This window comes from Lepidochelys olivacea (genome assembly GCF_965140295.1).
Source record: "Lepidochelys olivacea isolate rLepOli2 genome assembly, chromosome: 6".
Classification (NCBI taxonomy): Eukaryota; Metazoa; Chordata; order Testudines; family Cheloniidae; genus Lepidochelys; species Lepidochelys olivacea.
In genome coordinates, this window is record NC_140416.1 from 48,572,486 (window position 1) to 48,600,159 (window position 27,674).

At 42.8% G+C, this 27,674-nt stretch overlaps 1 protein-coding gene across 4 annotated transcripts in view; it reads left to right on the plus strand.

Moving 5' to 3' along the window:
* The window catches only part of LDLRAD3 (low density lipoprotein receptor class A domain containing 3), a 181,485-nt gene that overhangs the window by 121,096 nt on the left and 32,715 nt on the right, over positions 1-27,674 (plus strand). Inside the window, exons 5-6 of one of the 4 annotated variants that reach the window (XM_084631430.1) lie at positions 15,527-15,914; positions 16,495-16,944. The exons of the other annotated variants lie outside the window; for them this stretch is intronic. Of the exons in view, the coding sequence (XP_084487556.1) occupies positions 15,527-15,914; positions 16,495-16,580 (474 nt within the window). The 3' untranslated portion in view covers positions 16,581-16,944. Of the gene's footprint in view, positions 1-15,526; positions 15,915-16,494; positions 16,945-27,674 lie in introns of those variants that run through there. 4 annotated transcript variants of the gene reach the window in all.

Consider the following 27,674-nt stretch of genomic DNA (forward strand, 5'->3'; position numbering starts at 1 on the left):
TTATGATAAAGAGATTGTACTATAGTACTTGTATTAGGTGAATTAAAATATACTATTTTTTGTTTTTTACAGTGCAAATATTTGTAAGCAAAAATAAATATCAAGTGAGCACTATACATTTTATATTCTGTGTTGTAATTGAAATTAATACATTTGAAAATGTAGAAAGCATCGAAAAATATTTAAATAAATGGTATTTGATTATTGTTTAACAGCGCAATTAAAACTGCAATTAATCGTGATGTTTTTAATTGCTTGACAGCCCTACTTGATTCATTTCACTATTGCGGGAGTAAGGCTTCTCTCTTAAAGTAGGTAAATTTTATGTCATAGCCACTTTCAGACAATTCTATCACTTATTTTTACTAGATTGTTGCCTTGGTTTCTCATCAAATTCATACAACACCTGAACGTGGACCCAATTTTTAGAGAACTGCAGTTGGATGCAAAGCTCAGCATAATTGTGTACAGATCTGTTTATACACTAAGCTTCCAAACTGCTGGCAAAGAATGACAAGAGATGAAAGTCAACTTTAATTATCTGATCAAGAGCTTTTAAGAGACTTGCTATTTGATTTGTGGTGGTTTCTGAAGGCAACATAAATCTTTTTTTAAATTGAGGCATTGAAATGATTTGTTGGCAAATGTATTTGTCCTCTGCAGCCCTGAGATTTGAATTCATATCTCCCATCCTACAACTCTTTATACTTATTACCAACATGGCTTTTTTAAAAATACATATAAAAATCAGTTCCTCTGTGTCCTCAGGGACTCTGATAAGCTTTAGGGGAAAGGGGAATCATTGCTATAATTTAAGCTTGAAAGAGAAGCTATAATTTCAGGCAATTTAAAAAAGCAAACTGTGTTACAAGTAATAAGTTGACTGCATGTTGAAGAAGGCAAAATCTCCTACTCCTTACATTGGGGTAATGTTGTTTGCACTCTGATGTGGATCCAGACCCTGCACATGGTTACATAGTCAGCAAAAGATCATATAATCTCTATTTTTAACAGAGCATTTTATATCTTCTATGCATGGATCAGGATGCAGAGAAGAAATGCATTGTCTAGATAGAGCTTCTGGTGAATGAGAAAGCAAACTTCATTTAAGTTGGAAAAAAATACAAAGTCAGTTTCCACGCTGAAAGTTGCATGCGTTTGTATAAAAGCTATTTAAAATGAGCCATAGATAACCTTTAAGATCATCTTATAATGTGAGCATTAGCTTGTTGTGTTTTGATACCAAGTGGAGCAGAAATTGTGCTATTGCTAGTCTCCATAGATTTCAGAGTAGCAGCCGTGTTAGTCTGTATTCGCAAAAAGAAAAGGAGGACTTGTGGCACCTTAGAGACTAACCAATTTATTAGAGCATAAGCTTTCGTGAGCTACAGCTCACTTCCTGTAGCTCACGAAAGCTTATGCTCTAATAAATTGGTTAGTCTCTAAGGTGCCACAAGTCCTCCTTTTCTTTTAGTCTCCATAGAGACACTGTTCAATGAGAAGCTGATGGGTTACATAGTAGGGGGGTTGTTTCTCCTTTCGATGTGTTGGGTGAGGGAAAGGGTTAATATGCACAGTTCCTCTGTGCATACAAATGAGACAAGACCTTTCAGTGTGATGTAACAAGTTGCTGTGGATGGGAACCTACTGAATATTTTGTGATGTATAGTAACTCCTCACTTAACGTCATCCTGGTTAATGTTGTTTTGTTGTTAGGTCGCTGACCTATTAGAGAACATATTCATTTAAAGTCCTACAGTGTTCCCTTATAACGTTGTTTGGCTGCCCGGTGCTCCAGTTGGGGTGCGGGGTCTTCCCCCCTTCTGTCCACCTGGCATTCCAGCAGGGGAGTGGGCAAGTCCCTGCGCCATGAACCCTCTCCCCGTCAGGAGCGCTGGGCAGGTAGAATGGGGAAAGCCCCTGACCCCACTCCCCGGCTGGAATGCCGGGCACGCGGAGCAGGGCAAGCCCCCACGTCCCGACACTGGTCCCTGGCTGGCAGAGCGCGGCAATCCCCTGCACCCTGACCCCACTACGTCCCTGCCTCAACCAAGCTTCACAACAATCATTGTTGAGTACAGTATTAAATTGTTTGCTTAAAATTATTTAAAACTTACACTGTATATGTATATAATGTCTTTTGTCTGGTGAAAAAAATTTTCCTGGAACCTAACCTCCCATTTACATTCATTCTTATGGGGAAATTGGATTCGCTTAACATCATTTTGCTTCAAGTTTCATTTTTAAAGAACGTAACTAGGATGTTAAGTGAGGCATTACTGTAACTCAAAATGTGGTGCGCTCTCTCATTTAGTTAATTTGCTAGGGAAAAGAGCTTGTATAAGAGGAAGTATAGAAGGTGCAGTCAAGTTGTTGAGGCCCTCCCCAAAGAAATCAAAACTACAGTGCCCAGAATGCAAAACAGTGAATCAATGGTGGTTCAGTGCAGAAGATAAATAGATTTTCCTGCACTCTTTACATGTTCCTTTACTTTTGTCTCATCCATGCTGGTATATTGTTCTTATAAAGTGAGGGAGACTGAGAGAGCTCTTTTTGTCCAATAAGATCTGATGTTAGTTTTTATCCTGTTTTCCACCCTGATTTATCTAGTCAGTTGAAATGAGTCTCTTGGGTAGAAGGAGGGGAGTTAATATTGTTGACCTGATTAAGAACAAAGAACAGCCAAACTGGGTCAGACCAATGGTCCATTTAGCCCAGTATCCTATCTTCCGATACTGGCCAATGTCAAGTGCTTCAGAGGGAATGAACAGAACAGGTAATAATCAAGTGATCCATCCCCTGTTGCCCATTCCCAGCTTCTGGCAAACAGACTAGGGACACCATCCCTGCCCATCCAGTCTAAAAGCCACTGATGAACATATCCTCCGTGAACTTATATAGTTCTTTTTTGAACCCTGTTAGTGTCTTGGCCTTCACAACATCCTCTGGCAAGAAGTTCCAGAAGTTGACTGTGCATTGTGTGAAGAAGTACTTCCTTTTGTTTGTTTTAAACTTGCCACCTATTAATTTCATTTGGTGACCCCTAGCTCTTGTGTTATGAGGAGTAAATAACACTTCCTTATTTACTTTCTCCACACCAGTCATGTCCACCCTTAACTGTCTCTTTTCCAAGATGAAAAGTCCCAATCTTATTAATTTCTCCTTATATGGAAGCTGGTCCACACCCCTAATAATTTTTGTCACCCTTTTCTGTACTTTTTCCAATTCCAATCTATCTTTTTTTTTTGAGATGGGCGACCAGTTCTGCACGTAGTATTCAAGATGTGAACGTACCATAGATTTATAAAGAGGCATTATGATATTTTTCTGCCTTATTATCTATCCCTTTCTTAATGATCCCCAACATTCTTTTAGCCTTTTTGACTGCCGCTGCACATTTAGTGGATGTTTTCAGAGAACTATCCACAATGACTCCAAGATCTCTTTCTTGAGTGGTAACAGCTAATTTAGACGCCATCATTTTATATTTGTATAGTTGGGATTATATTTTCCAATGTGCATTATTTTTCATTTATCAACACTGAATTTCATCTGCCGTGTTGTTGCCCAGTCACTCAGTTTTGTGAGATCCCTTTGTAACTCTTCACAGTCGGCTTTCGACTTAACTATCCTGAGTAGGTTTTTATCATCTGCACATTTTGCCACCACTATATTTCAGTTTTATGCTGGTGCCACACCAGTGATTTTAATAGAAATTAAACAGTGTAAATCTGGAACAACATACTGATGAATAAGCCAGTTAGTTTTAAACTATTTATATTTGAATTATTCTGATATAATATACTAAATCCACGTGAAAAATCATTTCCAGCTAAGGGCCAAAGTCCCTTCTGAACTGAGGGGTGTGTGGTGGTGGATGGGGGAGGCGGTTGGAGCTGTTTTTAGTTCCCAAATTCTCAGGCATCCCTGGCTCATCTGTGATATAAATTAGAGCAGCCTAAAAGCTGTTCTAATTTATGACAGAGGACTACATCCAAAGGTCTACATCCAAAACTTATGCTGGTATGGTAATGTCACTTAGGAGCATGGTGTTTTTCTCTTTTTTAACAACATTTTTCACTGGCAAAAGCACTAGTGTAGATGAACTTATATTGAAGGGAGAAAAGTCCTTTTGTCGGTATAGCTTATTTAGGTACTAGTATAATCTATACTGGTCAAAGGACTCTTTTATTAGTATAAGCTGCATCTCCCCTAGGAGGTTTTGTCGATATAGCTATACGAGCAAACCCTTTCTAGTGTAGACAAGGCCTGCAATCCCTGAGGGACCATACACCATCTGAGAATTGGTGAATGGGAGTGGAGTTCTGTTTTGTCCCTGACATACCATCAATTGCCCCAGGCAGCGGGGAGTTAACATTGGAGCTGACTACTAGCTTTACTCCTTCACTGGGGGAATTCTCAGCTGGCCAGTTAGAGACAGATTACGTCCTCCATGTGCCTCTCACGTCACACAGAGGAGATGGAACCAGGGCTGAGAACCTTGCCGAAGATTTCTGTGACGTAAACTCTGTTAAAACGAAAGAGTTCAAACTGAAAACATATCCTTTGGTGCTAGAACAGTATACTCATAAGTGTCTTGCCTTCTTCAGGTAAGACCTCAGAGGTAGTTTTGTGCTGGGATCATATTTATCTAACCCTTCAAGGGTTTTAAAATATATTGGTAAATGCCTTTTTGTCTTTAATATTAAAACATGAGATAGTGTGTTTGGTTCTCTTTTATTATAATCAGGAAGCTTGTCTTCACTTCCCTGCCATTTTTTTCTTTCTTTCAGCTGCTAACTGTGAATAGTAATTGGGTTTTTCAGAGAGAAGAGGATATGTATATGCCCTATTTTTGTTGTCTGGTTTGACCCTCAAAATTTGGTATCTTTAAATGTCACTTAGCTCACAGTGTGGGCTGTTACCTTTTTTTAATGCCTGTTTAAAAATTCAAAAAATTCAGCCAATTTGAATGTATCCAGCACCATTAGATGTCCCCCTTTCAAACTTATGAGTTTAAGTGCTCGGAAAATGCAAAGTGTATGTTTAAAAAGATAAACACTCATTCTGGTCTCTGCAGGAGTATATCTCCAGAGCAGATGACTTAGTTTGCCTTAAGAAGCAGCTTCAGGGTACAGTATCTAGACTCACTGGAACCACATGTAGAAAGTATGGTCCAGTGGATAGGGCACTGGATGTGGACTGAAGTGTCCAGGGTTCAATGGTCAGCTCAGCTTTCCTGTGTGATTTTTGGACAAGTCACTCTGGGCATGTCTACACTACGAACTTAAGTTAAGCTGTGGGGAGCTCTCGTGGAGGTGGAGTTATTATGCCAGTGTAGCAGGGGACTTACATCAGCAGGAGCAAGGCTGTAGTGTAGACACTGACATAATTAGGTCGATATAAGCTGCCTTACATCTACCTAATTGTAGTGTAGACTCGACCTTAATTTACTCTGTACCCCCTGTTCCCTATGTATAAAACCAGGATAATACTTCCCTACCTCACAGGAGTGTTGAGCATAAAATCCTGTATGTGGGGTGCTCAGATATTTACACTCATGAGGACCATAAAAGTGTCTAGATGGAATGATTTGGGGTTAATACAGCCCTTCATTCTTCTAAGGTGGATCATTTCAGTACCATGGAGTCTTTTGGGGGGTAGAAGGATGTCTTTCAATTGAGAGCTTATCAAGTACTCATATATGCAAGATCCTCTGAAACAGGGATCTTTCAGATAAGAACAACGTGGTGTGGTCCACTCCACACAGACACTATTGATGGTGCTGTTCATAAGAACAGATAATTGCTCCTGTGTCCTTAGCTAAAATTCACATTTTGTGCCATGTGCCAGTTGTCTTTGTGGTCATGACTCTTCATCCCAGAGATGGATGCATGACAGTGAGTGCTGCCTGCATATTACTTGGGAAGCACTTTGGGATCCTTAGGAATGAAAGCTGCTTTATTATTTATTTAAGCACCAGCCATGTACTTGATGCTGAACAGGGCACAAATAAAAAGAGAGTATCTGTCCATGCAGCATAAAATGTGAGACAAAGTCACTGGGAGACCCAGAGAAGAGTGTAAGAGTGTTAATGTAATATGCATGAGATGTGGTGGTGTTTTGGATTGGTACACATTGGAGAGAAGGGTATTAATCTAAATATAAATGTAATTGCTAAATCTGAGCCATGAGAATTTGCTTGTAATGTAATTTTAGACCCTTCAGAATACTGTTTTTATAGAACACATTGTTGGAAATAAACACAACTGTATCAACTGAAAATCCTAAAAGCTAACAAATTTGGAATGAACATAAAATCTGTTGAGATTACAGGATTCTGCAAAATAAACTCCCATGTTTTGATCTTTACATATAATGTGTCTGTATATTGTTTTCATTCATTTCCAGCAAAATATTAAAAGATACACTTCCCAGTCCTTTTTCATATTTACACCGTGTCAATTGACATGAGTGCGGGTGAGTGTGTTGCTGCATATTAATGCCAGAAAATAATCCACTTGCTGGTTTGCTTCCGTGGTCTGCGTGAATATGGATGAAGGGAAGTTTAGTCAACTGAATCTCCCATCTTCTGCGTTACTGTTGGTTTTATACACATATGGAAAATAAATTTAATAATCGAGACTAGAATAGGACTAATAATCAGAGACTAGACTAGGACTATCTGTCTCCTGACTGCTTAAAGAGGAAGCATCCCACTTTGTAAGCACAGTTAGGTACAATATCATGAATAACATCTTACATTTGTTTGACATCTTTCATCCCCAGGAATGCCCAAATGCTTTACAAACTATGTATACACAACACTAGCTTTCTAGCCACAGTTGAGATAGGAGACCAGCAACCAGAGAGGAATGGGACACTACCACCAATGTGGGAGGAAGAACTTTGACTAAGGACATTGGGACAAACCCTATTAATATAAAATATGCCATTGAATCTGTAATGTCCAGGAAGAGGAGACTGGACCTTGGGCTTTAATGATCTCATCCAAAGTAAGCCACATGATGCTGAATTTCTCAGCCTCTGAGGTTGAAGTGCTGAGTTGATGATGTCCTGATTTAAGCTTATGGTTCCAGTGAGTCTAGATGTTTCATACTTAATCCCCCAAACCACCCCCTCTGACGTAGTTTTCTTATTACCCTGATTCACATTGGAAATTTTTTTTAATCAAATATGGTGGCCCAACAAGAGAAAGAAGTCTCCTGCTTAAGATAATTGGGTTAAAGGCTATGAGGAAGTAAGCAATCAGCTTTTCTGAATCTAATGCCATTTTTATCCAAGCTATTCTTGGTTTGCATAAAGTGGATTATGTAACCAACAAGAGGCATCATTGTCTGGTGGCTTGCAGAAGACTTCAGTTGGCCTAAGAAGTAACTTCTGTCAGTCTTCACTCCTCCAATAATAATGACTTTTTGTTGAATTTGTTCATACATTTGAGTCAATTGGCTTAATTTTACAAAATGCAGGATCTTTAATCTGTATTCAGGGTGTTGATATTCTATCTCATCTGAAAGACTTGTAGAGATGGGTGGAGGGGACATGGGCTTTTACAGATTTAATCTCTTGTACACTTTGTGGTGATCTAAGATAGAGGCTCCTACATGCTAGGAAGATACTTTCTTAACTGAACCGTTAAGAACATAAGAACGGCCACACTGGGTCAGAGCAAAAGTCCATGTAGCCCAGTATCTTGTCTTCCGACAGTGGCCAATGCCAGGTGCCTCAGAGGAAATGAACAGAACAGGTAATCATCAAGTGATCCATTCTCTGTCACCCATTCCCAGCTTCTGGCAAACCAGAGGCTAGGGATTCCATCCCCACCCATCCTGGCTAATAGCTAATTCCTCCATGAATTTATATAGTTTTTTTGAACCCTGTTACAGTTTTGGCCTTCACAACATCCTCTGGCAAAGAGTTCCACAGGTTGACTGTGCATTGTGTGAAGAAGTACTTCCTTTTTTTTTTTTTGGTTTAAACCTGAACTAAAACTGTTCACGTTGATTAGTTGGTTCGACAGGTCCTCCTTGCAGTTTGATATACCTGGGCATTCAAAAATGATACTATGTCTGACACCTCAAATAACTATTTAATTTTAAAAGCATAGTTCTAAGCACCAACTGGGAGTTACCAAATTTTTCCTCTGATAATCTGACTGCAGTTTCCAAGCTTCGGCATAAAATGAAATAATTTTATATATAAAAAGTGAATCATCTAAGCACTATCTTTTATTAACATAGAGTGATAAGGTTCTGCGTTCAGTGCTGGCCATTAAACTACTTCTGTTCAGTTACTTGGGTAACATGAGAATGATTTTCCTTAGTTCACAAACTTCATTACTGATCATTCTAAAAGTTATTGATAAATCCTGCTCAAATAAATGTGATGGCAACACCATCTCTACTGCTTTTAATCAGCAAAGCAAGCTTTGGTCAAGCTGAAAATCCAATAAAAAGGGGTCAGAAAGCTTCAAGGGGCAGTGGGGGAAGCATATTACCTTAAAATGCATTATTTTCTAAGTAGAAAAGGCCAAATGGGAAAAAAAACGAAAGGTTGAAAAAACTATTAAAATTTATATTAGTCAAGGAACAATAAACCAGCTGTCCCTTTATTGCATTTTTGCATGGCAGGTACACTTTCAAATGACTGGTGATTTACCAGATGAGCTTTGATACTGAGCCCTACAATAACGAGTTCAGCAAAAATTGAAACAATGTAGTAATCACCCAGAGGTTTAAAGTGGGACTGTGACAGCATTTTTTGCTTAACTGCTTTATTGCCGTGTCCTTTGCCACAGTCCTGTATTTTTCAGTGTTCTGTCTAGATACATGTTCTAAGCTCTTAGGATTGCACTTCTGTTTAAAATTCTAGTTTTTCAATAATAAAAACAATGTTCATTTACAGTTGGTTGTCACAAGATGAAAGGCTAGTGAACTGTCTCACCTAGCTCCACCACTGCAGTCTTGGGAATACAGACTTCCAACCCTGTTGGAGCATGTTTATAACGAACTCAAGGCAACTGATCATGCAAGTGTGAGTAAATTAAAGCATTTTAGTCTAGTGTCTAGAATAGTGGTTTTCAACCTGGGGGTCCGCAGACTCTGCGTAAGATTTCCAAAGGGGACCTCACCTCCATTTGAAATTTTTTAGGGGTTTGCAAATGAAAAAAAGGTTGAAAACCATTATTCTAGAAAGCTAAGCTTGCTTTCCAGGAGTCTTTCTGACTTTCTTCAGAGGGTTACGAATATAGTAAGAGAGAAATAGATTCTAATGTACAAGGGACCCATTGTCAGAGGGAAAAACAATGGTACCAAGTCTGGCTGGGAAATGAACACAAAAGGCCAAGTTTTGCCTGTGACGTTTCACTCCATATTCTTTATGGGAAATATGCTTATGGTATGGATATGACAGAACTAAGATGTACTTTATGCAAGATAACTCATGTAAGGTGTCATAAATATAAAGGGAAGGGTAACCACCTTTGTGTCCACAGTGCTATAAAATCCCTCCTGGCCAGAGGCAAAATCCTTTCACCTGTAAAGGGTTAAGAAGCTAAGGTAACCCTGCTGGCACCTGGTCCAAAATGGCCAATGAGGGGACAAGGTTCTTTCAAATCTGGAGTTGGGGGGGGGGCAGGACAAAGGGTTTGGTCTGTCTGTGTGATGCTTTTGCCGGGAACAGATCAGGAATGTAGCCTCACAACTCCTGTTAAGTTAGTAAGTAATCTAGCTAGAAATGCGTTAAATTTCCTTTTGTTTAATGACTGGTAAAATAAGCGAGCTCTTTCCCTGTTCTTTGTTTAAACGCTTGGTGGTGGCAGCATACAGTTCAAGGACAAGGAAAAGTTTGTACCTTGGGGAAGTTTTTACCCGAAGCTGGTAAGAATAAGCTTAGGGGGTCTTTCATGCAGGTCCCCACATTTGTACCCTAGAGTTCAGAATGGGGAAGGAACCTTGACATAACCTTATCATTGGAAAGGTTATGATTTACTGAATGTGTTTATCAAATTTGTATGCATGTATCATTTTTGTATCTGAAGCTGGGAATATTGACCATGTCTCTATTTCAAATGTGCGCCGTTGGATGGCTTATTGTAGAAAGGCACGCAAGCACAAGGAATACCTCAGGAACTGTGTGCAATAGAAACCTCTCAGAGATAGCTCTACACAGTGGGAACTGTTTGACCCAGGTCACAGCAAAAAAGCTTTCCAGCAAGTGGGGGAAAATACAAAAGAGGGACAATGACAACATGAGGGGTCCTCACTCTCCCTACAACAACACACCTGAAAACACCTCAGGAACAAAGACTGAATTGTGAGAAGTGATGGTCCCAGGCTAAGAAAACCTGGGAAAGCCAAGGCAACCTGTGCCTTAAGAATCTGCCAGCCAGTTTATCAGGGTGAAAATTTTGTTAATTTGTATCCTGCCTACCTAGTGTGTTAAACTCAGTCTACTGGTTTTGTTTATTTACTAAGGTAATCTGCTTTGCTCTGTTTGCTATCCCTTTTAACCACTTAAAATTCACCTTTTGTAGTTAATTAACTTATTTTTTGTTTATAATAAACCCCAGTTTGTGATTTCTAACTGGGGGAGGGGCAACAAGAAGTCATGCACATCTCTGTTCATGTTGAGGAAGAGGGCAGATTTTTCTGTACAATGCAAGAGCGTTTTATTTTGTGCATCTCCCAAAAGGGGTGTGCATGTCAGTGCTGGGGGAGTCCTTTCACACAGAGCTAACTTCAGTCTGTGTCTGCGGCGTGGTGTGGCCCTACCTGTGTGTGTGTGTTTGTGTGTGTGTGCGTGCGCTGCAAGAGGCCAGAGAACATAATTCAGCAAAGCAGGGAGAGGGAACCCTGGTTGGTTAGGCAAGAGAGGCTCAGTGAAATCCCAGTACATCAGGTGGCACCCCAGAAGGGGGGTCCAACCCATCACGGTGCCATTAAAGAAATTCCCTGCATTGGGCACCCCATAGAGGTCATCCTCATACTGTCTGGCAAGCAAGAGAGAGTGCCTTCTGCATCACCCTTAGACAAATGCAACATGCTCTGTTCTTCATGGCTGAACTGCTGTAATAGCTCAGTGAGGAGTAGTTGTATCTGTAGCCCTACCATTTACTTGTCCTCATTCCTTTTGGCCCCACTGCTTACCCATCCCTAGGAGAAAAGCTTAAGGCATACAATTGTTCATGTCCTTTATGTGGGAGGGATGCCTAAGAGGCGAGGAAGGCTCCTTACAACTCCACTTTCTCCATCCCTTTCCCCCACATGCTTGCACAAATGCCAGGCACATTTTGTCACAAAGAGAGCAGTGAAGAAAGAAGTTTGGGTGAAGTGTACAGAACGGGTCTAAAATGGGACATAGCTGAATGGAGTCTTGATGTAGGCAAAGCAGGGCTGTGTAGAACATTTGTATACATGGGAAGTTTTTTAGTAAAAGAAAACACTTTTGAGTAACGTCTTGTAGACTGCCCTGGTATCTAGAAAAAACCTGCAGCAAGATCAGTTTATGCCTCAGCTTAAATACTTTTCGACTAACAGCCCTTGGATGTCCTGGTCGGATCCAGAAGAGAGGAGCCAACTTCTCTTCAGTTGGCAAGATAGGCTTTGACAAAGCTCAGTCAGCCCTTGGTAGCCATGTGCATTGGGCCCGAGTTGTTTTGTAGCTCTGGTGAATTAAAAATAATTGTATGGAGTGTAGGCTTGCAAGGTCAGGATCAGATTCTGATGGAAACTATTTTATTTCAGTAGCACAGTGTATTAAAAATTTATTGGCATTGGTCAGAAAATGAAACATGTCTGCTCATCAGTGTAAGCTCCACCAAACGCATCGAGCTAGACTCCAGTATTAGTTCCAAATAACAATCAATTCAATGATATTTCTAGATGTGGTGGGGAGGGGATCTTGTTTGACAAATCTTAATGTCGCTCATTCTGAGAATGAGAACAAATGTCTGAGGGGTTTAAATCCCTATTGCATGAAAGAGCATTGTAGCCTTTAAAGGGGTAAAAATGGCTGACCTAGGAGAAGCAATATTCAGGTCAGCGAAATGTTCAGGGCCTGATTTTTATATCATTTATACCAGTTTAAATTAGGAGTTTGATGTCAGTGGAGTTAAGCTGTTTGTAAGTGAGATTAGAATCACATTTTTAATGACTTTTGTATGGGAGACTGCTGACTAGTACGGTGGATATTATTAGTGAGCTTGTCTGTGTGGGTGGGGAGGGGGGAGGAATTCCTAGAGCCAGCCCTGCCAACCGAACTCTGGTTCCCCATGCCTCCTGCCATTCTGCTTTCAAGTCTGAACTCATAAGCCTATATAACCAGAATGCTGTAGGATAAAATCAGAGTACTCCTTGGGGAAGAGTGTTTAAAGAATCAACTGCTAACCTCAGTTATGAAAGTTAAGCCTGAAGCCAGAGAGAATGGTAAAAATTTATAGAATATAAAAAGTGAATGTTACTTTAACAAAAATCAACCCAATATTGATGGAATTGGCTTAGGTTCTCAGCTTTCCTTTCACAAGTCCCAATTCTGTCTGGCTTTTCTCAGACTTGCTTTATCAGTGTTCTCTTCACTCCCTGCATTCAGGTTTCAGTACAGCTGGTTGACAGATATGGGGAAATTACATCTGTTTTTCTTTGAACACACTGTATTAATTAAAATGCCTCCCACTGGGCTTGCACTTCTCTATAAGTAGCACATATTTCATTAACATTTGCTTTTTAAAACCAACAGGAACATAAACTTAAGACTGCTTTAGCCTAAATGCTTTCCAAATTCAGTATGCATAATACAGCTCAGAGGCAGAGCAGTAAATATGGGCACATGATTTTGGGCACATGACAAATGTGGGCACATGACAAATGTGTGTGGTGTTTTTTTAAATAGGGGGAGAGGGGTAAATAATGGGCTTAGGTTTTACCAGCAAAGTTGACTGGCAAGAACAGACCAAAGAATTAAAGCTATAATTAAAAAGGAACCAAGTTATAAAAGAGTGGATTTGAAGTGGGTTCTGATATTATCTGAGTGCAAGAGGCTGGGCTGCCATGATTTTTCTTGCTGTGGTGCATTCAGTTACATGTTACCTACAGTCAAGTGGCTTTCTTTAGGACAAACCTTGGCTTTCAGTGGAGGGGAGTCCTTGAGCTTCAGAATCCCACCTATGAAGCTGGAAGAGAATGTCCTTTAGGACAGGAATTCCCTTGATGGACAGGTGGAAGCAGGTCTTTTAAAGCAGACTTTTATTTTTATAAAGGGCTTTATTTTTATAGCAGGAGAAGCTTGGAATTCAGTAGGAGGAAACAGATTGATGCCATAAGAACCAGGGAGGAGGAGGTTTCCAGTGCTGGTTGGTTTGCAGTAACTCATTAAGAGAGGAATTTTTAGGGATCTAGTGAGAGAGCGCTTCAGAAACCTGCATTGAGTTGTAGGCTAGGACCTAGGCAAGGTGCCAACTGTCCTTACCAGCTTCCAACAGATCTTTGTTAATATTGATATATCTAATCATTTTCACAGTTAACTAAACCTGAACAGTCTACGGAGGAGGAATGAAACAGAAACATGTCCCAACTAGAAAGGGGGAGTTTGTGTGCAGGGTTTCAAACATTTACCTTACTCTTACTAGCCCAAGTACTAAGCCTATAGTGAATGCTTACAGACTTTTGACTGCGGCATTTCTCTGCATGCATTGGTAGAGTAGTATACTTAACTAAATTTCATGACATTTTTGTCTGTTGGATGTTGCACTGAAAATCCTTTCCCCTTTATTTAAAAGTAATTTTGGAAGTATTGCCCTGGGCTATGTAATTGTGTTTATCTTGACTCAGCCCGCACTTAAAACTGCCGTGCAATGTAAATGCTTGTTTTATCAGGATGTATAATTCATGAAATTAAATACATTATATTAATTCCAGTCCGCAGAGAAACAAACAGAACAGTGAGTGAAGACAGAGTTAGACTCAGGATTTCAGCCAAGAAGCTACCTTAATGAGAAGTCTAAAGGAGTGTTCACAGCTAATGTATGCCATTATTTAAGAACATGTGGATAGCAGCTAACACTGAAAGTGATCATATGACAGAAATGCAGACCTTGTTAGTTTTGAAGGGTTAATGGCATGGAGGTGTCAAGTAAATGTCCTAAAAATGGAACCTTGGCTTGAGCTGTTGTTCAGCAGACCTGTGTTCAACCAATGTGCATCCTCGAGCAAGGGACTTCCAGCTATTCCCACTCTCCTAGCTGGTAATATTGAGAGACAGTGGGGTGAACCCAGACTCCAGTGGGTTGAACCCAGACCCCAGTGGTGAGAGTAACTGTCTTACTGCTCAGCTATCCCTGCCTGCTGGCCAGATAGGTGTACCTGAGATGGTCACCCATGGAAGGGAAAGATGTGGTGAGGACAGCTATCTTGAGAGGGAGGGGAGAAAAGAACTGGTGATTGGAATTCTAAAATGGTGACCTGAGAGTAAAGGTAAGGACTCTGTGGTAGGAATTGAGGTGGGGATTTGACTAGTTTAGGGCCATGGGTCCAATGAAGACCCATGCTGTGTCTAGCGCAGTGGTTTTCAATCTTTTTTTCATTTGTGGGACCCTAAAATATTTCGAATAGAGGTGTTGATCCCTTGAGAAATCTTAGACATAGTCCGCGGACCTCAAACCACTGTTCTATGGTAACGACAACCTTTCGCGGACCCCTTAGACATGGTCCATGGACCCCAGGTTGAAAACCAGTAGCCTAGGGATCCACTGCAAGTGAAGCCAAAAAAAAAGGTTTTGTAAAAACACTTAGTGAAGAACAAGGTAGAATCTAAGTGTTATAGAAGTGCTGTGTAATGAACGTTCTGTTTGGAGTCTGAGAAAGATGTGTGATGGAAGACAGGGTGGGTAGCGTGTTAAATCATCATCAATTTCTCTACCTGTCATAGTATTCTCAAACTGATTTCAGTTATCCTCCTAGGCGCAGTCTATTGTGAGCCTTAGCCCTGGTCTACACTAGGACTTCAGGTCGAATTTAGTAGCGTTAAATCGATGTAAACCTGCACCCGTCCACACGATGAAGCCCTTCATTTCGACTTAAAGGGCTCTTAAAATCGATTTCCTTACTCCACCCCGACAAGTGGATTAGCACTTAAATCGGCCTTGCCGGGTCGAATTTGGGGTACTGTGGACACAATTCAATGGTATTGGCCTCCGGGAGCTATCCCAGAGTGCTCCATTGTGACCGCTCTGGACAGCACTCTCAACTCAGCTGCACTGGCCAGGTAGACAGGAAAAGAACCGCGAACTTTTGAATCTCATTTCCTGTTTGGCCAGCGTGGCAAGCTGCAGGTGACCATGCAGAGCTCATCAGCAGAGGTGACCATGATAGAGTCCCAGAATCGCAAAAGAGCTCCAGCATGTACCAAACAGGAGCTACGGAATCTGATCGCTGTATGGGGAGAGGAATCCGTGCTATCAGAACTCTGTTCCAGTTTTCGAAATGCCAAAACCTTTATCAAAATCTCCCAGGGCATGAAGGACAGAGGCCATAACAGGGACCCGAAGCAATGCCGCGTGAAACTGAAGGAGCTGAGGCAAGCCTACCAGAAAACCAGAGAGGCAAACGGCCACTCCAGGTCAGAGCCCCAAACATGCTGCTTCTATGATGAGCTGCATGCCATTTTAGGGGGTTCAGCCACCACGACCCTAGCCGTGTTGTTTGACTCCTTCAATGGAGATGGAGGCAAAACGGAAGCAGGTTTTGGGGACGAGGAAGATGATAGCTCACAGCAAGCAAGCGGAGAAACCAGTTTTCCCGACAGCCAGGAACTGTTTCTCACTCTGGACCTGGAGCCAGTACCCCCCGAACCCACCCAAGGCTGCCTCCTGGACCCGGCAGGCGGAGAAGGGACCTCCGGTAAGTGTACCTTTTAAAATACTATACATGGTTTAAAAGCAAGCATGTGAAAGGATTAATTTGCCCTGGCATTCGCGGCTCTCCTGGATGTACTCCCAAAGCCTTTGCAAAAGGTTTCAGGGGAGAGAGCCTTATTCTGTCCACCATGGTAGGACACTTTACCACTCCAGGCCAGTAACATGTACTCGGGAATCATTGTAGAACAAAGCATTGCAGTGTATGTTTGCTGGCGTTCAAACAACATCCGTTCTTTATCTCTCTGTGTTATCCTCAGGAGAGTGAGATATCATTCATGGTCACCTGGTTGAAATAGGGTGCTTTTCTTCAGGGAACACTCAGAGGTGCCCGTTCCTGCTGGGCTGTTTGTCTGTGGCTGAATAGAAATGTTCCCCGCAGTTAGCCCCGGGGAGGGTTGAGGGGGTAGCCACACGGTGGGGGGAGGCAAAATGCGACCTTGTAACAAAAGCACATGTGCTATGTATGTAATGTTAACAGCAAGATTTACCCTGAAAGATTGTAGCCACGGTTTTATAAATTGTGTCTTTTTAAATACTGCTGTCCCTTTTTTTTTCTCCACCAGCTGCATGTGTTTCAATGATCACAGGATCTTCTCCTTCCCAGAGGCTAGTGAAGATTAGAAAGAAAAAAAAAAAAACGCGCTCGTGATGAAATGTTCTCTGAGCTCATGCTGTCCTCTCACACTGACAGAGCACAGACGAATGCGTGGAGGCAAATAATGTCAGAGTGCAGGAAAGCACAAAATGCCCGGGAGGAGAGGTGGTGGGCTGAAGAGAGTAAGTGGCGGGCTGAAGCTCAAATGTGGCGGCAGCATGATGAGAGGAGGCAGGATTCAATGCTGAGGCTGCTGGAGGATCAAACCAGTATGCTCCAGTGTATGGTTGAGCTGCAGCAAAGGCAGCTGGAGCACAGACTGCCACTACAGCCCCTGTGTAACCAACCGCCTTCCTCCCCAAGTTCCATAGCCTCCACACCCAGATGCCCAAGAACACGGTGGGGGGGCCTTGGGCCAACCAGCCACTCCACCACAGAGGATTGCCCAAAAAACAGAAGGCTGGCATTCAATAAATTTTAAAGTTGTAAACTTTTGAAGTGCTGTGTGGCATTTTCCTTCCCTCCTCCACCACCCCTCCTGGGCTACCTTGGTAGTCATCCCCCTATTTGTGTGATGAATGAATAAAGAATGCATGAATGTGAAGCAACAATGACTTTATTGCCTCTGCAAGCGGTGATTGAAGGGAGGAGGGGAGGGTGGTTAGCTTACAGGGAAGTAGAATGAACCAAGGGGCGGGGGGTTTCATCAAGGAGAAACTAACAGAACTTTCACACCGTAGCCTGGCCAGTCATGAAACTGGTTTTCAAAGCTTCTCTGATGTGTACCACGCCCTCCTGTGCTCTTCTAACCGCCCTGGTGTCTGGCTGCGCGTAACCAGCAGCCAGGCGATTTGCCTCAACCTCCCACCCCACCATAAACGTCTCCCCCTAACTCTCACAGATATTGTGGAGCACACAGCAAGCAGTAATAACAGTGGGAATATTGGTTTCGCTGAGGTCTAAGCGAGTCAGTAAACTGCGCCAGCGCGCCTTTAAACGTCCAAATGCACATTGTACCACCATTCTGCACTTGCTCAGCCTGTAGTTGAACAGCTCCTGACCACTGTCCAGGCTGCCTGTGTACGGCATCATGAGCCATGACATTAAGGGGTAGGCTGGGTCCCCAAGGATAACTATAGGCATTTCAACATCCCCAACAGTTATTTTCTGGTCTGGGAAGAAAGTCCCTTCCTGCAGCTTTTGAAACAGAGCAGAGTTCCTGAAGATGCGAGCGTCATGTACCTTTCCCGGCCATCCCACGTTGATGTTGGTGAAACGTCCCTTGTGATCCACCAGAGCCTGCAGCACTATTGAAAAGTACCCCTTGCGGTTTATGTACTTGCTGGCTTGGTGCTCCGGTGCCAAGATAGGGATATGGGTTCCGTCTATGGCCCCACCACAGTTAGGGAATCCCATTGCAGCAAAGCCATCCACTATGACCTGCACATTTCCCAGGGTCACTACCCTTGATATCAGCAGATCTTTGATTACGTGGGCTACTTGCATCACAGCAGCTCCCACAGTAGATTTGCCCACTCCAAATTGATTCCCGACTGACTGGTAGATGTCTGGCGTTGCAAGCTTCCACAGGGCTATTGCCACTCGCTTCTCAACTGTGAGGGCTGCTCTCATCTTGGTATTCATGCACTTCAGGGCAGGGGAAAGCAAGTCACAAAGTTCCATGAAAGTGCCCTTACGCATGCGAAAGTTTTGCAGCCACTGGGAATTGTCCCAGATCCGCAACACTATGCAGTCCCACCAGTCTGTGCTTGTTTCCCGAGCCCAGAATCGGCGGTCTACGGCATGAACCTACCCCATTAGCACCATGATGCATGCATTGGCAGGGCCCATGCTTTCAGAGAAATCTGTGTCCATGTCGTGATCACTCACGTGACCGTGCTGACGTCGCCTCCTCGCCCGGTATTGCTCTGCCAGGTTCTGGTGCTGCATATACTGCTGGATAATGCGTGTGGTGTTTAATGTGCTCCTAATTGCCAAAGTGAGCTGAGCGGCCTCCATGCTTGCCTTGGTATGGCGTCCGCACAGAAAAAAGGCGCGTAACGATTGTCTGCCGTTGCTCTGACGGAGGGAGGGGCGACTGACGATGTGGCTTACAGGGTTGGCTTACAGGGAATTAAAATCAACAAAGGGGGTGGCTTTACATCAATGAGTATTTCAGGCAGGACTTCACGGAGGGTTCCAATAAGAAATGGTGCACCTAAATAATTGGTCTTATTGTAACAAGCAGGTTGGTCTGGCCTCTGATTTATACATGGCTAGATTTACCTCGCTGCACCTTCTCTGTGAGTGACTGCAGTGTGACCTAGAGGAATGTGACCTAGACAGGGGAGGGGGGGAAGCAAATGAGTATAAAAAAAATCTGGTCTAGTTCTTGTTTTGATCCACTCCATCTATCTTTTACATCTTTGGCTGGCAGCAGACGGTGCAGAAGAACTTCAAGCCATCCACATCTCATGGCTGCTCGGCAGAAGATGGTACAATAGGACTGCTAGCAATCCATATCGCCTGCCTGCTCACCATAAGATGGTTCAATAGGACTGACTGCAGGACTAAAGAGAATGACCTGGTCAAGTCCCTTCTAATGTAGTCCCTGCGCCCATGTTTGCCCAGGCGCTCCTGGCCGACATGGCCAGGAGCACCTCGGACATGACGATGACGGCTACCAGTCCTATTGTACCATCTGCTGCCACAAGGCAAGGGGTTGCTGCTACTGTGTAGCAATGCAGTACCACGTCTGCCAGCACCCAGGAGACATACGGTGACGGTTACCTGAGCGATCTCCATGCTTGCTGTGGTATGGCGTCTGCACAGGTAACTTAGGAAAAAAGGCGCGAAACGATTGTCTGCTGCTGCTTTCACGGAGGGAGGGAGGGAACGGGGGCCTGACGATATGTACCCAGAACCACCCGTGACAATGTTTTAGCCCCATCAGGCATTGGGATCTCAACCCAGAATTCCAATGGGCAGCGGAGACTGCGGGAACTGTGGGATAGCTACCCACAGTGCAACACTCCGAATGTCGACGCTTGCCTCGGTACTGTGGAAGAACTCCGCCGAATTAATGCACTTAGAGCATTTTCTGTGGGGACACACACACTCGAATATATAAAACCGATTTCTGAAAAACCGACTTCTATAAATTCAACCTTATTCCGTAGTGTAGACATACCCTTAAAAGCTTCATGATGTCATTCCAAGGTACAGCGAGCCCTTCCTTTGCTCCAGTTCTGAAAGTTGCTTTCAAAGACATGGGGATCTCCTCAGTCTGTGAAACCCAATTTATTGGCAAACTCCCTTCAGGAGACTGTAAACTATAAAAAAGCCGTTATGTTTTGTGCTCTGTAGGTTTGTATCTAAACAGAGCATAAGACCCCGGTGTATTTCTAAAGATTCACAGGACTATCTTGCGTTGAATGTGGGGAGAAGGTTGCTGTACTGGAGACTTTTAGTTGTGATTTGCTCTTGATACAATATTTACATTTTAAAAATCAGTCAGTCCATATGGCCACTATTGCTTCTGCCTAACTAGAGTTGGCAGCTGTAGTTGTATAGTTGAACACTTGGCAAGTGCATTTCTGAATGACCCTGGCCTTCCTGGAGTTCTATCCAGAGCCAGCATCACAATAACCGTTTGAGAAGTGCTGTAACCCATAGGGATTCATGGCCTGAAATCTCAGTTAAGTAACAGAATGAATGTATAAACATAAAGGAAACAGCCTGCCTGGTACAGGGACTGGATATCAGTAAGGCCCTACCAGTTTCACAGCCATGAAAAATATGTCACAGACTCTGAAATAAGCCCTTCCCCATGAAATCTGATCTGCCTGTGCTGCTGGGAATGCCCCATCCCAGGCTCCTAGCTGCTAGGCTGAGCTAGGCTGGAGAGGGACAGGATTTGTCATTCCCCCCTGCACAGCCGCTCTTGATGGGGAGACCAGACCTACCTCCAGAGGCAGGGCAGAAGTGAAGGTGCTACGACTTCTGCCCAGGCTCAAGGCTTCCACACCTCGGGGCTTCTGCCACTCATGGCTCATGCCAGGGCTCGGGGCTTCTGCTCCCCACAGCTCCTGCTGCAGCACAGGGTGCCTATTTTTCGGGGGGGTGGGGAGGTGCAAACTGACCAGGGCTCATGCGTTAATCTGCCACTGGTTGGGGCTAGCAGCTAGGAGCTCCGGGCGGGGGCAATCCCAGCAGCACAAGGTGATCAGACACACCTGCACCTCTGGGAACCTCCTCCTGCTGCAGAAAGCTCCAGAGCTGCTGGTTTCACAGCCTCCTCCTGCTGCAGGAAGCTGGCCTTTGGAGGCACCACAGACATGAGAGTGTTAATTCCTTGACCCCCCACTACAACAGTTTTGCGACACGGCTCCCAATCCTCTTTTGGGTTGGGACCCCCCATGATTACAACACTGTGAAATTTCAGATGTAAACATCTGAAATCGTGATTGACCAATTTTAAAACTCTCTGCCCATGAAATTGACCAAAATGGACTGAATTTGGTAGGGCCACAGATATCACTGATGTGGGTCTGACATTGCTGACAGCCAAGCCCAGAACTCCTTTTATTCTCGGTTTTGGGGAAAGAACACCTTGACATTGCCCCCCAGGCTTTTTGTTGTCACCCAAGTCCCTTATGTGAAAAGGCACCTTTTCAGAGAGACTACCATGGGAGCTGCTAATTCCTAAGAAAATGCCCATGCTACATGTCTGAAAGGAAACATTCCGAAATTAGTCTCCTCCTGCTCCCTTGCACTCATTCAGAACACCAAAATAAACTCTCTCCCAGCTCCCCTCTCTCTTCTGGTTGGTTTCATACTGGCTCCTCCATGCCTCAGCCCCGACTACCTCATGAAATGTGCTTCTGTCTCTTGGCTCCTGTGCGGAGGCAGCCTTCTAGAATCAATGGCTGAAAGAGATGGTTCTTGTCAGAAGAGCAGGTCAAAAATGGAAGGTGTCAAATGAACTTTAGGATGCTCAACGTCTTTGAAAATCATGCCACATTTTTACTGAGATACATTGAAATAACTATTTCAGAGCCAAACAGGGTTACATATTCTCCCTGTTCCCTATGATAATGGGTAAATGGATATTCTTTAATGTAGCATTTTCTTTTCTTAGATAAAAGTTATTCTGTAATTGAACTGTTCCTTATTTATTTGCAAATAATATTCAAACATGCAGGAGGACATAGCATCATGCTACAGAGAATGTGTTGTTCAACCAACAGGGGATAAGCTCCTGCATTCAGCATCTTGCCAAATGGGATTTTAGGTGAGATTGAGGTCAACTCAGTAACCTTCCTTAGTTCCAAGGGGAAGCAAGTTCATTTAAATTGCAGCACTAATTAAATCTGCAGATCTGCTTAACCAATTTGATATTTAATTAAGGCAGAAGAGTGGTATTTTTCCTGATTCTTCCCCCCCGCCCGCCTCCCCCCCCCAATGTTTCTGGGCATATACACATAAATTATTAGAAAATATGCAGTAGAATTATACTGATACATATGGCTTCCTAAAGGGTGTTCAAAGTGTTTTGATCCTTGCCACAGAAAACAGACTATTTTGTATGTAATCAGAGGAGTTCAGAGCACTTCACGCCAAACCACGTATTCTATATGTGTAATATGCACATGTGCTATAATATTGTCAGCACTAAAAGAACACTGAAAGATGGCATATAATAGACATTTAATTTAAATGGTCTTAGTTTGTAAAGCACGTTGGGATTATAGAGGCACTATTTCAATGTAGGTTGCTATAATAAAAAGCATGCTTTTGAATTTTCAACGTTTCTTTCCCTTTTTAAATTGGACAGTACAAAAAACAAATAAGGATTTTACTCAATGGATTGCAAATTACCCAGGAGACTGAATTGTTGCTGTCAGACACTACACCTAGCCTAATCTATTCAGTACCTCCTAGTTAATACTACACACGGCTCATAGGCTCAATAACCCTTAGACTACTGATATAGAACAAATACCACCCACTCATTTGTGTTACTGATCAGGGATCGCTAATCATACCTTCTTACCTGCAGTTGTACTCAGTACCTTTTTTGCACCCTCTGCCTCTTGGCTTCAATGAGTGTTCTTTTTATTATCTTTTTAATTACTCCCCGATCCATCCCTGGGAATGTACTATTTGCTTTGTTCTCAGGAGCATTAAAATGAGCAATTCCCTTTCGCCATTAAAGGTCCATCTTCATTGTAATAACCATTTTAGGGATCCTGGCTATGACAGGATCCCTAACATGGTGAAAACAGTTCTGTCTTACAGGCGAGTCCCATCTGCACTAAATTTTTATCATATATCCCAGTAGCATTGCTGTGTCCAAGGCTCTAGCATCATTCAGTCACAAAATTTCATAGGATAGGTCCAATATAGAAGGTAGGTAAAATTTTGTGTTAAATGTCTGGGGACAACCATGTTATGATTCCCTAACATGAGGGCTATATTGCCAACAAACCTTTCAGAGCTGTCCTGTATCTGAAGGCATGGCTTACGTTATCCTTAAACCCTTTGTCTTTTGGGGCCTCCATTCTTCACCTGTTTTAATCAAAAGAAAAGGTAGCAGTGATAGCTTCCCCTTCTCATCAAATGACTGGTAGCTTGAGTCTCAGTGGTAATTTTATGGCAAAAGTGTGTGTTACCTTAGATATTTGTCCTTGCTGTGCTTTCCTTGGATGAGGTACTTTGGTTCTCTGGAGCATATGGGTTAATCCAAGGAAAAGTGATTTTAATAATCTGAGCTCATCCCCACTGAATGGTGGTGTGGTTTTCTCATGATATCAATAAACAGATGCTAGACTGTTGAGAAGAACTTCATTTTTAAAGTAAGACTTCAGAGAATGGTCTTCTTTATTGCTGCTTTTGTTCTCCATGTCCCACCAGTTCTGTATAGTGCGGCCTTGCAAAATTGTCATGAAAAATCTACCAATTCGGCTACATTTTCTCTCCATAGGGATAATGGAAAAATGAATATTTTACTTGCCAGCCCTACAACCACCACTACCTCTCCTGTCAAAAATGTCCTGGCTGACTAGATTCTTACAAGGCTGCTATAATGCATCTTTGGCAGAAGGAAACTTTTTATTTAGAGTGATAAAACCAAGAAAATGGTGCCCAAAATTTAAGATGAGGCTTTATGGCAAAGATGGATTGACTTGCTTTTTGTGAGAAATTATTTTATTGGGACTAAAAGCTTATGTTGCTGTCATTGGCAGATGTTAAGGGCATAGGTTTAGATCAAATACCCTTTATATTGAGCCAGTTCATATGTGTCCATGTGGCATGAACTCGTGAGAGAGCCTCTTACTGCTTGGGTTGTTGGAGACATGCTGGGTATGCACTGGGCCTCTTTGTTGGAGCATAAATTGTATGCTGGAAACTGCTAGCCAGGGTTACAGAGATCAGCTATGAATAACTATTATGTGGTTCAGGAAACAGTTTTTGATGTAAAGAATGAATTTCTCTGTCTTTCAGGGATTGGTGGGGGAGAGCTTTACTTCACCACTTTAACCTCCTTCCCTCTCTCTGATCTCACAAACCTCTTCTGACTGTGTTACTTAGCCTTTTTTTTTTATTTTTCTAGTTATCCACCCTCTCTCTCATTTATGAGCTCTGTACAGACCTTAGGCTTTGCACTGCAGTCCTTGCCCCTAATCTTGTTGAGACAGCTTTGATAACTGTTACATGAAGAGAGGAAGTGTTGCTGGGGACAGCAGTATTGAAATAGAAGTCATGTTGAAATACACCGACCCTGTCACCTGGTCCTACTGTTCAGATTCTGGGAACCAGGTAGTCTTATGGAGACCACATCCCTGGTCTTGTATCTTCTTGAATATAGATTTCATTTCTAGACAAGACATGTGAAAGGCACCCACGCATTTGTCTTGGATACAGGCCTGGCATTACAACTTTCATGTGAGCCTTCGACTTTTTTTTCTGAAAAGGGCCTCTCTCCAGACTGGTACAAAAAATGAAATCACTTGAAAATTGTCTTCAGAGTAGTTCCTCTTCCCCACGGCCCCCAACCACAGAGATATAGCCAGCACTGACCCATCCATAGTGTAAAAGATTAATTGGAAACATTGTGATGGTATTTACTCAAAACCATCTCATGCATTTTTACACAGGGAGAACGATTTAATGAGACTTTCACACAATTATACATTCATGGATCTTGAGGGATGTAAAGGGGGCGGGTTGCCACCTACCAATGGGTGATACAGTACTTGAGATTTTGTCTTCCTGTTTAGCACATGATTCTACCACCAGCATAAACAATTCCCTTAGAAATGATGTTTAGATCTGATATTCTGATTCTAATCTGATATTCATGATTTTTATTTTTTTATTTTCTTGGCCTATTGCCTGACAGCTTTGCTTATCCAAAGAATTCAGAATTGCAAATGAAAAGTTCAAATCAAGCTAAAAATAATAAAATTATAGCTGCTTCTGATTTCCATATCATCTCCCCAGGGTTTCTGCATTCTTGTGTCAGCTTCCGCACAGCAGGAGATCTAGATGTTTTACAATATAGTATAAACTTGTGTTGTATAGCATCAATCATACAAACCACATCTCAAAACTCAATACAAAATCACACACAGTAACAGAGGCAGAGCTGGTAGCACCACCTACAGTTAACTTTGCCCAACGCTTCTCATTTGTTTACAACTGTATGAAAGCTAAAGTTGCTTAAAACTTTGCTAGACTTTGACCCTTGGGACTGAAATTGGCTGTGCCAGGTGTCTGACTTTTTATTTGAAAGTTTCATCAAAAGCAGGTCCATCATTTCTCAGACTGAGGTTAGGGGAAAATATGTTGATTTGTCCAGGTTTAAAAAGAAAATTATTTTCAACCATTTCGATGCAAAGCTCTACGCTTTCTATGCTTTGGGGCAGGGACTTGAAATTGGTCAGGGAGGTTGCTTTGGTATCAGGGTTGTGCCTTTTGCTGTTCCCTTGAAAAAACATCCCCCTTTGGCCAAGTTATAAACTATTGACACATTTCAGTTGGTACATACTCAGTAGAGACTTTCTAGAGTTTGGTAGCTAAATGTTTAGAAGATTCTGTTGGACTGAACATGCTCCAATTGGGAATCACAAAGACAGAACAGAAATTTCTATGTAGTTGCTCCTCCTGGTTGCTGCAGTGCCAGGCCAGGAACTGAGATCAGGAAGACTTGTGTCTCATAAGAACGGCTATACTGGGTCAGCCCAATGGCCCATCTAGTCCAGTATCCTGTCTTCCGACAGTGGCCTGTGCCAGGTGCTTCAGAGGGATAAACAGAACAGGGCAATTATTGAGTGATCCATCTCCTGGCATCCAGTCCTAGCTTGTGACAGTTGGAGCTTAGGGGTTGCATCCCTGACCATGTTGGCTAATAGTCATTGATGGGCCAATCCTCCATGAATTTGTTCAGTTCTTTTTTGAACTCTGTTATAGTTTTGGCCTTCACAACATCCCCTGGCCACATGTTCCACAGGTTGACTGTATGTTGTGTGACGAAATAATTCCTTTTGTTTGTTTTTAACCTTTTGCATATTAATTTCATCAGGTGATCCTGGCTCTAGTGTTTTGTAAAGGGGTAAATAACACTTCCTTATTCACTTTTTCCACACCATTCATTATTTTATTTGTGATCTCCTGTGCTGTCTCTGCTCCTCATGCTGGATCTAGACATTATGCTCTAGGAATTATTTTGGAGAACTTCTATGGCCTGTGTTATACAGGGAGGTCAGACTAGATGATCAGAGTGGTCTCTTTTGGCCTTAGAGTCTGTGATCACAGGCAGCATAGAAGAGAGAGCTGCCTCAGTTGAATGCAGTGGGGACAAGAGCAGGACCTTCTTGGGAGGGACAGGGGCGTGGAGGGAGTACACTGGGATAAGAGTCTGAAGCACGGACACTAGGACTGAGACTGCGGGGTAGGTGAACACCATGTGACTAGCTGGACAAAGAGATTGAGTCAGAGCCAAAATGGAGATTGGGAAGGGAGTCAGTAAGGTGGGGAAGAAGACTGATGATGGAGGTAGAGCCGGAGTGGGAGGAGAACTGAGACTGGAACAAGGGCCTAGGAGAAACTGGGATGAAGAGTTGGGATGTGGAAAGAGACCGGGTTAGGACTGAGACAGGGACAAGTTGTAAGGGATGAGGACAGAAGAGTTTGTGACCACTAAAACCCACTCCCCTCTAGAATCTAAAATAAAACCCAAGATTCCTGAGTCTCGCCATTCTTCTGCTGTCAGCAAGTACTGTGAAACCCCCTACCAAAGTGTCTCATTCTCCTGTACTGCTGGTCCTCACCTACTATTGCTATCAGGTACTCCATTAGCTCAGGTGGCAGAGATCTGTGCAGTGGATCTCTAAAGGTTCCAGCCCTGCTGATGAAAAGAACATTGTGAAGGTTGCAAAGTCAAGCTCTCAAAAGTTGAGAAATGCCAGAATTAAGGTCACCCTTGTAACCTTAATTTGCCCCCCTTTGTGTATAGATTATGTTACGGTCTTTAATTACATGATTACACACTTTTTCACTCCAGGACCCCTGTCTCTTTTGGTACACAAGATGGATGGTGTTTTAGGGATGAGTCAGGGTTGTGTTGTGAAGCAGGCTGTTGTCTATAGAACCACTTCCTTGTTTTGTTATAGAGGTTGGAAGGCATATAGTCAGTGAGGCAGAGGCCTGCAGGAAGAGAAAGGATAAGGAGCAAGCAAGGGCCGTAGGGAAACCAGGGCCAACATTTTCAAAAGAAGAGTGATTTAGAGTGACCCAAATTTGGGGTGCCCAACTTGAAACTCCTTACAAGGAACCTGATTTTCAAAATGTGAGTGTTCAGCAGTTTCTGAAAAATCAGGACCTTCTTATAAAAGGTCTTGAGCTGAGGGACCAAAAGCATTAGTCACCTCTGAAGGCTTAGGCACAGGTCTGTGGAATAAGCTGTGACACCTTTAAAGAAAAAGGGAAGCTTTCAGCTGGATCCAGAAATAAGTGTGGCACCACTAGAGATGTTTGTGCTTAGGAGGGTGACATCATGTTTCTGAATGTATTGGGTAGATGGTGGACGGCGGCAGGCAGATATCTTGAAACAAACAAATGGGACTAACAAATACTGTACTTTTT